Source organism: Pleurodeles waltl, chromosome 2_1, assembly GCF_031143425.1.
Source record: "Pleurodeles waltl isolate 20211129_DDA chromosome 2_1, aPleWal1.hap1.20221129, whole genome shotgun sequence".
NCBI classification, from domain to species: domain Eukaryota; kingdom Metazoa; phylum Chordata; class Amphibia; order Caudata; family Salamandridae; genus Pleurodeles; species Pleurodeles waltl.
In genome coordinates, this window is record NC_090438.1 from 682,314,466 (window position 1) to 682,328,096 (window position 13,631).

The following is a 13,631-nucleotide window of genomic DNA, read 5'->3' on the forward strand; positions in this document are numbered from 1 at the left end:
ACAAATCTGAAACCTAGGTCTTTACTAGACAGGCAGAGCAAGATCTTTGCTGCCTAGTCGTCTACTTCAAATATGCAAAATTGTACTCAAGCGTGAGTCAAGGTCACAGAATCAAGTAATTTCCCTTGAAATTATAGTCTCAGTAATTCGAGGGACCCATGAGTCTCTTCCTTGGGTTTGTCGAATAGTTCCCTCTCCAATTTTAATTTCCAAGGCTATAATATCTGGAACTCTGCGTTTCTGAACTTTGGTTTTATAGGAAATGGCCCGCCCGATAACGGTTTTAAATGCTCAGAGTATGGAAAGGTATGTCACTGTACATGTTCTTCCAGCATGTTCTGCTAGGTACCCGTCTGCAAACTACTATCTCCACAGCTATTTCGCGGTCTTCCAGGTGTTCTCATCTCAATCTGTATTGGGGTGTGATTGGTCAGTGCTTGGGGAAGTATTTAGTCCTCAGCAAGGCAACATACGTCTGTTAAAGGAAGGAAAAATTACTCTGGATGAGGATCTATGTATATGCACTTATTGTGTGAACTGAACAGCTTTGGGGTGCATGATGATCAACTGTAACCATTGATTGAAAATAGGGTATCAATGTGCATTCGTAACAGCTCTAGTTCCGTACTAATGTTCATGACCAAGTTGAAGTCACCAACTATAACCACTATACCAAGGGGAGACTGAAGCAGCTGTTGTGTAAGCACCTCTAGCATACAGCCAATATTTTCATATCGTTGACAGCAGTGTTATGGCCGAGGCCTTAAGAATCAACCACTGCAGAACCCCACCAGCCTTTCATGTAGTGACACCAAATTAAAGTTTTCAAGCAGAGGCAACATAATTTGCTGGACAACTTGAAATAACTACCCAGAAGCGACCCCTGGCAATTGTTCCCTTTCCAGTTAACCCTCATCAGAAGAAATAGTGGATTTTACGGCTTTTTTTTACAATTTGTTTCATCTTTCTGCATGACTGCTGAAGCAAAGAAAGTAGTGTAAATAAAGTCAAACTTTTGTTACTTGCACAGAAAAACAAGGATTTAGATATCACGCTACCTGGATGCTCTTCAACAACTAGTCCTCAGACAACATCCTGAAGGGCAGATTTGGGGTCAGGCCCTTTAAAAAAAACCTCAGCTCCTAGACTTAACTATCTTCAATAGGACTGGAGATATACTGCTTTTGTTGTGGAAATCATGATGAATCACTCAACTGACGGAAATCACGAGGTGCATACAATGGATCGTCATGTGGATGATCAGCCCTTTGTGGGGTCTCACAGGACCAAAAAACATAGATGTGCTTACGATGCAGTGCTATTTTTATGTGTGTGATTTTGAGCATGGCGATTTTTAATTTCATGAACATATTTCAAGATGTTTATTGGAGTCATTATTACACATAGCTCATATTTCTGAAGGACTGATGCCATGGTGGGGCAGAATATGCGACTGTTAATTTTTTGAAGGAATTGTTTCATGTCATTCCCTTCATCACCAGTTGTGAGACAACTTTTCTATTGGAGACTTGTATTAACAATCACAAGTATCTAAGTATCATTGCTTTGTACCGTTTTAACTGCAGAGGAGATCATTTCTGTTAATAAAAGGGTTTTAAAAATCAAATAGAATTATGCAAACACATAAGTGACAAAAAAAGTGATTTTACTAAGACTGATTTCAAAACTAAAAACTGACCAGTATAGCTCTCATCGTCATCAGAAATAGGCACCTCTCTTTTTAGTAAGTGTTGTAGTTCTTCGGTCTCAGCTACATCAACTGGGCGGGCCCCGTGTTTATTGGCCTGAAATGCGTTACCACCATGACGCAGAAGCAACTTGACAATCTGAAAAATAAATCACTTTTGAACCCACTCTGCATTTATTCATTGGCTAAACAAAATCCATTTACTATGGAATACTGCACTCTTGTTGTTCCATTATTTTACAGTCAAAGTTTTTTTTATTTTTTTATTTTCTCATATCAATAGCTGTAATTAACTTTCTAAAATTAATAAAGAAAGTATTCACCAGAAAAGGTAAAAAGAAAACAAAGAAGCGGAATACCATTTCAATAACAGGTGGACAAACAAGTCGATAAAATTCTGGCATATGTGAAGAATGTCATACTCACGCTTACATAACACTAACATACAACAAAAAGCTATGAATGGAATGCTTTAATTACTTTCTGCTACTGGTAGTCCCCCCTGGACTGCATTTCAGTCCATTGTATGCGGTCACTGTGCATTACGTACAAAAACCTAATATACACACGTATTCCCATTAATTTGTTATCTGTGCAGGAGACTGACTATTTTGTAGTCATCATACAAGGTCAGGCAGGGCACAGTCTCAGAAGAAGCAAACATTTCTTCCTACTTGCAAAAATGGTTTTACTGAAAAAAGTGAAGTAAAACGTTAGTGAGCTACATAAAGCTCAAACACTGAGGATTATAAAAATGTACCATGTAGCTGCGGACGCACGACAAAGGAACAAGTTATTTTTCTGCAGTGGCTACTCCATCCAACCACAGATTCCTCATCTTGTGAATGTACCCGAGATGCCAGACTGGATCCGGAAAACTCCAAAAGCAGTGCTCCTGTGTGTATTCAAGTGGTGCTGTGCTATTCTGTCTCAATACCATTCCATTCCGGAGGTGACCAATGGTGCAGCGTATAAGAGCCACCCTTGCACAATTGAATCAAACTAAAATATCCTGCAGGATAGAACGAGCAAAACGCCCATCTTCACAGATCTGGCTGTCGAGGCAGTAGTGCTGCATGTACGTATGCACCAATGCCCACAAAGCTACCTTCCAGGGCTGGCACACAATGTGCAAATGCAGTGGTAGCAGCCTTGGGCGTGGTGGAGTAGCTCCTTCCACCTTCTAGAGGATGCTTCTTAGCCAATGTGTAGAAGATATTAATGCAGAGGACTCTCCATCGAGAGATGGTCCCTTTCTTCACCATTCTGCCCTTCTTTGCCCCAGATAATTCTACAAAGAGCTGATCATCCACCCAATGCTCTCTGGTACAATCGAAGTAAAAACTGAGTGCCCTTTGCAGGTCCAAACGATGGATTCTGTCTCTCTTTTGAGGAATAAGGCACAGCAAAGAATGTTGGAAGTGTGATGGCTTGCCTAACATGAAAAGGCATCAACATCTTCGGTGGGAACGCAGCTCACATTTTTAAACCCTTTTTTTGCCTGGAAAAAAAGATGGCACAAGGAGGTGAAAGTGAAAGGGCCTGAAGTTAACCATCTTACAGACATCACAACCAGTAAGCCCTTTTATAAGGGTGACCAGACACAATGGACAACTGTGCATTTGTTTAAAAGGGGTACACACTAGAAATGTAAGAACCAGGTTTATGTCCCACTGTGGCACCACAAAGAGCTTAGCTGGGAACGTGCTGTAAAATTCTTAGAAAACAAATGTGATTCCTTAAGGATGGTAGATCCTGTAAATGTAAAAAGGCCAAAAGGGCTGACAGGTAACCTTTAACTGTGCCCAAAGCAAGACCTTGCAGGACTAAAGTAAAGCAAATAACACATCCACTGGGTCCAAATGATGGGCACAGCACCAAGCCGCAATCTTGTTCAGCATCCAGCATACAAAGACTTTGTTGAAAGACACCTGGGTGCCAAGATGACATCAGCCCCCACTGGAAGAATGTCAAAGGGGATTAACCTTCGCTGCTCAATATCCATACATGGAGATGCAGGTTCTGTAGGCTGGTGTGCAGTCACCTGCCCTGCTGTTGTGACATGTGGTCCCATGAAGTGACAGACTGATCAGTGGAAGGATGCGCAAGGCAAGTAGGTTCTGTGTGACACTTTCTCATGGCCCAATCCAGAGCCAAAAGAATCACTTTGGCCATGTAGTTCCTGATCTTCTTCAGAACTCGGGAAAGGGTGCAGCGGCAAGGTATACAGATCCTGTGCCCCAACCTAGATAAAACGTATCTAAGAGAGAGAGAACCTTCTTGAGACCTCCAGTGGGCAAAATTGCAAACAATGCATAGTGTCAGTGGTGGCAAAAATATTGAGCCAGGGTTCTTTCCATTGTTGGAAAATACCTTGTGCCACCCTCTGGATGCAACTTTCGTTTCTAGGCACTGACAGCTGAGTTTGTCTGCCCTGGCTTTTAAAGATCAAGCCAGGTGGTGTGTCACCAGGACAATCCCTTGATGATACTGCCAGTTCCAAAGGTGGAGAGCTTATTGGCACAAGTCCACACCTGGCCCTGCTTCTTGCAGTACCAGATGGACCACCAGACTTTCAGATGTTGGATGCTGTGTGAGGAAATCTGGGTCTCCTGGTGCACACCTATAGTTGCAGGTGAAAATACAGCTGACTCGGACAAGAGCATGGCTTAGCCCAACTGTCCAGGAGCATGTCAGTGAGGCCTTCTTTGACTGGCAACAGTGGTTTAGTCTGAGCCTTTCCAGGCTGTAGGACCTCTGTCAACATGTTTGTTTTTACCTCCTTATGGGGGAAGTGAAGGCGAAAAACCTCAACAACCCTCCTAACCTTATTACTGTGGCTTATGACGTGCTTTCCTGAGTTGGTGGGCAATAACAGTAAACAAGCCCCATAATCAAGTAAGGTGTCCAGCCCACTGACATTCTACAGCTAAATATTCCAGCTGTCACCATCATCACCATGGTTAAAGTCAAGAGTCAAAAAGCTGGTGTAATATCTGTGTTCAACTCCCTATCAGGGGAAATGTTTCTGAAACAGATGGGCACAGCGGTAGCTGTGGCCCATCAAAATCTGGACGTGGCCACAGTCAACAGAATGCCAGACACCACAATGTGTTTCATGTCTTCCTCTGGTGCCGGTGCAACCTGTGTGGACGCTTGAGGAGCCAGCGCAGATTTCAATACTGGTCCAGGTAACAGCACGGAATCATAAATGGGCTCAGGTGACCCAGGACAGTGCCTATGGTGATCCCTTTCAGGTAGTGAGTCCTGGAGGCTCTTTGGGACAAAAAGGCTTCACAAAAGTCTTCTACCTACTGCAACATCACTGATGGACCACGGAACTCTCAGAGTATCTGGATCAGAGATGGAATTGCCTCATGAGTAGAACTGGTGTGAGACTTCAAGGCACAATGATGCCCTTGATCCTCCTTTAGAGCTCAAGAATGGCAAAAAGGGGCAGAATCCTGCAAGGACTTCTTGTACTTTTTCTTCGACTTACCTAATCACTTTGACCATGAGGTAGATTTGCCTCAGGAATTACTTCAGGTCTTGGAGTGGGAGCGGGTCCTTGCATCTGACTTTGATCTGAAGCGAGATCGGCATGGTGCCTTACAGGGTTCACAAGATACTGCTTTGCTTAATACCCGCGGATGGCTTTAGGGTTCATCTGGACGTAGTTGTAGCAGTTTGTGGAGTCTATGAAGAACCTACACACCATAGGCACATGTTGTGGTAATTGGTCACAGACACCTGTTCGCAGAAGTTCCCACAAGACTTGAATCTTGATCTTTTAGATGCCGACATTCCTAGCACACTGGATTTTTTTTTTTTAAAGAAAATTCTCTTCACAGACTGAAAAAAGAGTGAAGGTCAGGATCCACGTATGCAAGCTCGGAAAGAAAGTCAGTACGCATAAATGGCATTTTCTGCAGCTCAGTTGGCCACATTCAGAACGGAACAGCGTTTATGCGGAGTCGTACCCTTCACCTACTGGCAGGCAAGAACACAGTTTCCTTGATCCAGTCTGGCGCGTGAGGGGAACTTCACAAGATGAGGGATCTGTGGTTAAAAGCATCCATCAGAAAAACATTTGCTTTCAGCATAGGATTCTAGACAGCTCTCTTCGCATGAATGGTCTGGGCAAGATCTCTGAGCACTCAGAAGCAAAGGATAAAGTAACCTGCATTAATACTGCACAGTCTCGCTTCACTGACCGTGTGCCAGTATTGAAGAACAAAGTTCACAGTTTTCTGGGGAAGTACACCTTAATTTTGCCCCTGTGTTGTAATTCCAGAAGAAAGGATCCGTTATCCTAGTGTCATCCACTCAGAACAGGGCTCAGGGATCAAGAGCATTAGACCTTTTTTTCTGAAGGAACCGCCACACACCAATAGTTGATTGTTAAAATGTGCAGATACACCAGGGGAGAAGTAAAAAGACATTTTAATGTTCACCAGTGAGATAAAAAATGAAATTTGTGGGTGGAGTCTAGGTGCAGAACCGAGGAATGACCAGTTATGTGCTAGAGGGTAAAGCACGCTTAGCTTGCTGCTTCATTTTTAAACAACTTCAGCTCTGTTTCTTAACCCCAAATGTCCCTAATGGGGATAGGCAAGACAGAATAAGAAAATTTATAGTCCACTGCAACTCTGCTTCTACTTCAACAAATTCCAGTTCTGCACCAATCCACTGGTAACAACTTATCACCTCCTGAAATATCAGCACACGCTACCATGTTGTTCACTACGTGGCCACTTTATACAAGCTGTATTTCGTAACGTCACTTTCCAAGCAGAGAAAGATGTCCAAGAGTACAACTATGCAGGAGTAGCTGTGGGTAGTGCCCAGCTAGACAGAGAGCTTTTTCAACCATATGAATAAACTTTAAAGGTAAGTTAGTTTTCATTTCTTTTTATGCCAGGCTCCTCTCTATCCACTGAGCAAGCGGTGCCAGTTAAAAACACAAACATACAGCACAAACATCAACGAGGGACTGTCTTGAAAAACTGACATTATACTGTGTAACATGCATCTAGAGGGTAATATTTACAGAAACATGCAGGATGGCCAAACTGTCTCCTTAAATACTGTCCGAGAGCTAAATGTGTCTAGAAAGTCATAGGCTAGGACAGCATTAACGCTCTAAGGACAGGTCATCACAATCTCACAGCGATGAGTAATACAGAAATGGTGCTCATTAGATACCACCGTGCCACCCTACACACAGACCAGTTTATTCAATGAAAGTTTCCATACCATCAGATACGGAAGTGTGACTGATGAGATGAGGATATTTTATAGTGTGAGTGAACTAGCTTTTGAAAAGTCCACTCCATAAAATGAGGAAGAGGACAGGCACAAAGGAATCTGCAGGCCACTGTTTAGTCATCAGAGGTGATAGAGTTCTTGGGTGCTCCGTAGTAGGAAAAAGGCCAGGGTGACACTTATGGATATATATTTTTTTAGAAGCAACTGGCTAGCGAAGTGCAGGCCTATGATTTCTTTTTAAATACCAATCGTTTAGACACCAATGGAAAAATGAACAGAAAATCCAATTGATCTTCTGGATACAGAGGAGTAGTTCACAGAAAGGTGAGTAAGAGTCTGGGAGGGAACGTAAAACCTAATAAGGACATGTCTCATGGGTCCTGCATGACATTTCTATGTTCTCATATAAACAGAAAAACTCTTGTAATCAACTTTGCGAAGCACAACTCATTCGTAGTGGGAAGATGATGGCTGACAAAAGGCCTGGATGGAATTTTAATTATGCCGTCACAATATGCGTAATTTTGAGAATTTAGAGTTTCACTTGTTATGCCGAAATTAGTCCACTGTGCCACTTGTAATTATGCACCTTTAGTGGTAAAAAGAAATTGCTGTGAATGGCGCAATTAATTGTAAAACTTACAGAGAATGCACAGGAACAACAAAACGTGAGCCCCTTTTTGTGGTGCTCTTCTTTAAATGCATCGTCATTGCATAAATCAGCGCGAGCATGTGTTTCGTTCCAGATTTGCATTTCACATAATTACAAGTAATTTTGTGTAACTTTGCATATTTATGTGAAAGCAAATTTAGCACAAATCTAGTTGAGAGTGCAGTCAGTCATTCACTGGTTTACAGTGAGTTAGAAGACACTGTGCCTAGCAAAGCAGCTGGTACATCCCCCATATCCAAGCGAGGCCCTGGGACAATTTGTAAAGAGAAGACCACTGCAGCTTAGCAGGTTTCCGGGAGTGAGCTGGAAGAAATTGATAACATTGCCTATATCTTAAACTGATTCAAAACTAAGTCTGTGAATAAAGTGAAGGTTTGAAGAATAACCACTAAGTTCTTCAGAACGTGTTAGGTTAAAACAATCAAGTCATACTTGAACTGGAATTCAGAGATTTGTGACCATGCCTCCTGCAGTATGAATGTAGTTGAAGGAAGAGCTTCACATAAAAGCTGCAGTCACCTTATGCTCTAAAGTGGTAAATCCATTCCATAAGGAGGTGGTATGAATGGTACCTTAAAGTTTAACATGTCCTTACACATTAAGAAGTATCAGCAGGAAACATGTTTGGATTAGCCTTGTTTAACGAGGATGCACTCTAATAAAAATGTTTGTCCAATGGAGTCGATAAATGCTGCCTCATTTTCAGGAAGGGTGAAACCAAATGAAACATAGCTTTCCCTCTATCTAGAGATGCAAGTATCATGTAAGACTGGAAGCAGGTGAATATTAGCTGCACCTCAAATTACAATTCAGCCTTCACTGAAATACCAGTCTACCAAATATAAGAAGTAATTTTAGCACATTATCTTTTATCACCATTGAAGACGTCTGGCTATTCCTAGAAGTGAGAGACAAATCACAAAGTGACAGGAGTGATGATTTTGCTTGATTAGTCCAGGTATCGAGGAGCTGGACCTATGTCAGTGGCCATAATAAGCTTCGAAGAATAAATAAGGAGAACTAATAGTGCACAAAGGATAGTGGGTACACCTGGGCCATAAGGTCCTTGTAAGCCGAAGTAACTACTAAAGAACTAATTAAAGTTTCAATTGTATTCAACAAGACTATCTTAAACAAATGCTATGCGAAACCTTGTCAAACAGCACAGACTGAGAGTCTTGTAAAAGTCTTGTCACAAGGAATCCTTGCTAGGTAAGTAAGGGATGGGCTAGAGTTACAGAGATCCAGTATGGATAGCATGGGTAGCACAAACTACAAAGTTGTACAAGTTCCTAAAGGCAAAAACAGCTGTTGACAGAAATGCCTTTGATAGTAAAGATCCTCAGAGGAAGGAATAAGTGATGGTCAAGGGAGTCTCATCCACAAAGAAGATCCAGAAATACGAAAATCTGAAACGGAATGAGTAGATGCATTCTCAGATAAAGATAGGTGTATTTGTCATAGACCAGAAAACAACTATTTCCCCTCACCTCCTTACTGCCTTGCAAATGAGGCCGGAGATTTGACATGCTCCTAGTCTCCCAAGAGAGAATATTGAGATAAGGGTTTAAAGCTCAGGTCTCCAAGACTACTGGGTATGTGAGGAGCCTAGCCTTAAAGGGACTGGACAAAATGATCCAAACAATACACGATTCTTAGTAAATCCAAGGCAAAACCAGAGGGGGCACTGATGGAGTGTGCCTTCTGCAATTCATAATGCCAGGACACTGCTAGACTGTCTCTTCTGCTCATTCTGTGTTCTTACACAATTTGTTCCATGCTTATTTTTGGACAAGGCAGTAGCATCGAGAGAATCAACTTCATGCTTGAGGCAGGTCAATTATTTGCTGCCCTAAAAAGAGAATATGAACTTAGTTATTCTCAATATTGGTGTTCTAGAGATTGTCTATAATCCATGAAAAACCTATTATGGCACCCACAACACAGAAATCCCGCTTATTATTACCCATCAAATATTGGAAGCAGAGCTGTAATGTTTGGCTTACACAGCTTCATAACAACAGACTTATAAAGGCCTACAGATAATGGCTACATTATTCAACACTCTGCTAAACTGGTAACCCTACATAGCGTATTGCATAGTAGAACACATTGGCATAAGTGGGTTGCTATCTCCCTGGAAATGACCACAGAGTGCATTTTCAGACAATGGAGAACCAAAACTGTTCCTTCCCAGGGCAAATAGATGTTGGAAATGAAGAGTGTAAAGGTCGGTAAAAGCTCTTGACGAATACTGACAGCTAACTCAATTTCCGAACTCACAATCTCTCTTCCTTTTGACTACATGCTAAATTTGTACCATATTGTAATCGTGGGTTTTTGTTCTCTCTACTTCGTGCTCTCTCAAAGTAGTTTAGAAGGATCATTTTAGTTTTCAATCCCTCCTTTGTCTTTGGGAGCTTGGTTAAGGTGAATGATTCTTGCATCTTACCTGGGTGCTTGGTCTGTGCATAATATTGTTTTTCCTCTTAAAAGCAGTTGTCCAGTTTAGATGCAAAATTACTGGTAGTATATGTAGGTGGCTGGCCCTCGATGTAGTGTGCAAAACTAGGCACAATGTGCAGGAGGTCCAGGAAACCACACGTTAGTTTACGGGGGTAGAAACTAGATCACCTAATGCTCTGATTTTTAAGATAGCTTGGTTGAGCAGTTAGGCCAATCTTGGAGAAGTACAAAGCATTTGTTGTACTCACAGCATTAATCCGGAAACTCACACACTCAAAGGAATAACTCAAGAGTAATTTATAAAAAATACTTCAGATTTTTATTTAATTTTTAAGACCCAGATCGTCAAAATTGTTAAAGTACTTTTCAAGGTATGACTATTATTAAAAATAGTCTTTTTGTGCACAATTAAGCACCATAGGAGTCAATGGAGGACAACCTTTAAAAATACATACAAAATCACACGGGCTTTACCGACCTCTTCTTTTGCAGGTTGGTCGAGAATGTTGGTGGGCACATTGTGCTAGTTCCGGTGGGAGTAGCAGGAGAAGGTCTCTGGAGCTGGTGCAGGGTCACAGCGAGCGACCAGTTGGAAAAGCACTACAGAAGTAAGTTTAGGGGTAAATCCTGGGGGTACCCTTGGAGTGTCGAGGTCGCAAGGAGTGGGGGACCCTTACGGAACAGCTGTTTCTTCTGTGCAGGGCAGCCGGGTGCAGAGTGAATCAGTGAGCATGGGCTGTGCACAAGGATGCCCTCAGAAGGAGGAGGTAGGTCAGTTCAAGGGATGTTTCAAGGACAACGGGAGCACTCTGGTGGGAGGTCCGGGTTGTTTCTGAAGTCACTCGACTGGGACTTCCTCCTGGCCTTTTACAGTCCCAGGTGGGCTGTTTTTCTTGGTGTCCGAAGTCAGGTGACCAATACTCCGGATATTGGCACAGTTCAGCCGCTAGAGGGCGCAGTGCAACCAAACACACTGGCAGCGTTTGTCCCCTCAGTCTTTGGTGTGGAGTTTGGTCTGGTTGGCATCTAGTTTTGGAGTTAGAGACGGGTCAGTGAGGTGGACCTTACTGGCGTGTTGATTTCTTGTGGATTTAGAGTGGTACCTTCACTCTGGAGGGAGTTATCTGGCAATTTGCAAAGCCTAGAAGTCCTCGGGGGTTTCCAGTTGTCCAGCAGCTCCTCGGCAGCGATTGTCAGGTCCTGGGTGCAGCAGACCGGGTTTGCCGCCTTTTCTTTGATGCAGCATGTCCACAGTTCTCATTCCTTGGATCTTCTTGTTGCTGGTCTTCTTCTGTTCATCACATCGGATTTCTTGGTCTAGGGATGCCCACTACATACTGTATTTGTGGGTATTTTAGGGGGAACCTGGGAGTGACCAATGGGTCATCTACCTTAGAGTGGTTACACCCACTAAGTGACCACTTCTGGTGGGCAGAGGTCACTTCCCTACACCTGACTGGCTATTTTCCTTCCATCCCTCCAAGATGGGGGAAAATGGAATTGAGAGTCCACTTTGCAGGCAACACCTTAAGGGTGGTGGAAGCCCAGTAGGGTCACTCCTCCTGTCCTTTGTTTGAATTTCCAGCTGCTGCTCCCGCTAAAAGTGGGGGTTTGCAATGGGGGCGGCCATTTGCTGCTAGCAGCAGGCCTCGGGGTTGAGTTTTAAAAGAAGTCAGCCCTTTGAAGCTCGCTGCCCGAGCAGTGCACATTCCTGAGGGAGGAGTTAGCACCCCCACCCAGGAAGGGCTTTGTTCTGCCACCCACAGAGAAGGAGCTCTCACCCCAAGGTTAAAGACTGGTGTTTGGCAGTGGCAGGGTGGATAGGACCAGTCAGCAATCATGTCAGCCCCAGAGTAGTTAGCTTTTGCAGAGGCACCTCTAAGGTGACACATGGGTACATTTGGTAAAAAATCCAATACTGTCAACATTTGGAGTTATCATCCGGAGTTGTGTGATACCAAGCAACCCCAGGGTTCAGAGTGGTCATCATGTAGCTGTGAAACTCATACTGACCAGTGTCGAGCACATGTATTAAAATAGCTGCTATGTTCACTCACTATGTCCTAGGTTTGGCAGGGACAGAGTGGGGGCATATTGCTTATGCAGCTATGCCCTAACGAACAGTATAGTGCACCCTGCCTTATGGCTGAAAGGCCTGCCAGAGGGGTGCCTTACCCATAGTGTATGCAGTGTATAGTGGACAGAGCTTACAGGCAGTGTATCATGTCGAGTTTGTATTTTAGGTTTTGTTAGACCTGACAGCCTTAGGGTGGTCACCCCTAACTTTTTGCCTCCCTCACTCCACTTTTTGGACACTGTTTTTGCTGATTTTAGGACTTTACCACTGCTACCCAGTGATAAAGTGCATATGCTCTCTCCCTTAAAAACATGGTGACATTGGTTCATACCCAATTGGCTTATTTAGTCTACTTGTAAGTCCCCAGTAAAGTGCACTACAATTACTCAGGGCCTGTAGATTAAATGCTACTAGTGGGCCTGCAGCACTGATTGTGCCACCTACATCAGTAGCCCCTTAACCAGGACTCAGGCCTGCCATTGAAAGGCCTGTGTGTGCAGTTTCACTGCCAATTCAACTTGGCATTTAAAAGTACTTGCCAAGCCATAAACTCCCCTTTTTCTACATAGTCACCCCTAAGTTAGGCCCTAGGTAACCCATACGGCAGGGTGCTATGTAGATAAAAGGCAGGACATATACTTGTGTAGTTTATATGTTCTGGTAATGTAGAACTCCTAAATTCTTTTACACTGCTGTGAGGCCTGCTAACATTAGGGCTATCCTCATATACTGTTTGAGTGGTAGATTTTGATCTGAAAGGAGTAACAAGGGTCATATTTGGTATGGCCAGAATGGTAATACAAAATCCTGCTGACTGGTGAAGTTGGATTTAATATTACTATTTTAGAAATGCCACTTTAAGAAAGTGAGCATTTCTCTGCATTTAAGTCCTTCTGTGCCTTACAATCCACGTCTGGCTAGGTTAGTTGACAGCTCCCTTGTGCATTTCACTCAGACAACCCCAAACACAGGATGCTCAGTCACACCTGCACACATCTGCATACTGAATGGGTCTTCCTGGGCTGGGAGGGTGGAGGGCCTGACACTTACATTTGAAAGGTCAGTGGCCTGCCCTCACACAATGGACTGCCAAACCCCCCACGGGGACCGTGTCAGACAGGATGGAACTGAAAGGGGACCTTGTGCACTTCTAAGCCACTATTTGAAGTCTCTCCCCCTTCAAAGGCACATTTGAGTATTTAAACAGGGCCTCTGACCCTACCAACTCAGACACTTCTGGACAAGATACCACTGGTGAACACACTTTGAACCAGGACCTGAAACCTACCAAGAGGCACTGCCTGGCTGCCCAAAGGACTCACCTGACTACGTTTCTGCAAAGGACTGCTGCCCTGCTGTTGCCCTGCTGCCTTGCTGCCCTCTGGCTCTGCTGAGAAGTGCTATCCAAGGGCTTGGATAGAGCTTGTCTCCTGTTCCTC

The 13,631-nt window shown here is 43.5% G+C and overlaps 1 protein-coding gene across 2 annotated transcripts in view; it reads right to left on the minus strand.

Moving 5' to 3' along the window:
• Nucleotides 1–13,631, minus strand: part of ANKRD12 (ankyrin repeat domain 12) — a 418,715-nt gene that overhangs the window by 181,149 nt on the left and 223,935 nt on the right. For both annotated transcript variants that reach the window (XM_069216617.1, XM_069216611.1), the window contains one exon: nucleotides 1,700–1,847. In XM_069216617.1, the coding sequence (XP_069072718.1) occupies nucleotides 1,700–1,847 (148 nt within the window). The remainder of the gene's footprint in view (nucleotides 1–1,699; nucleotides 1,848–13,631) is intronic.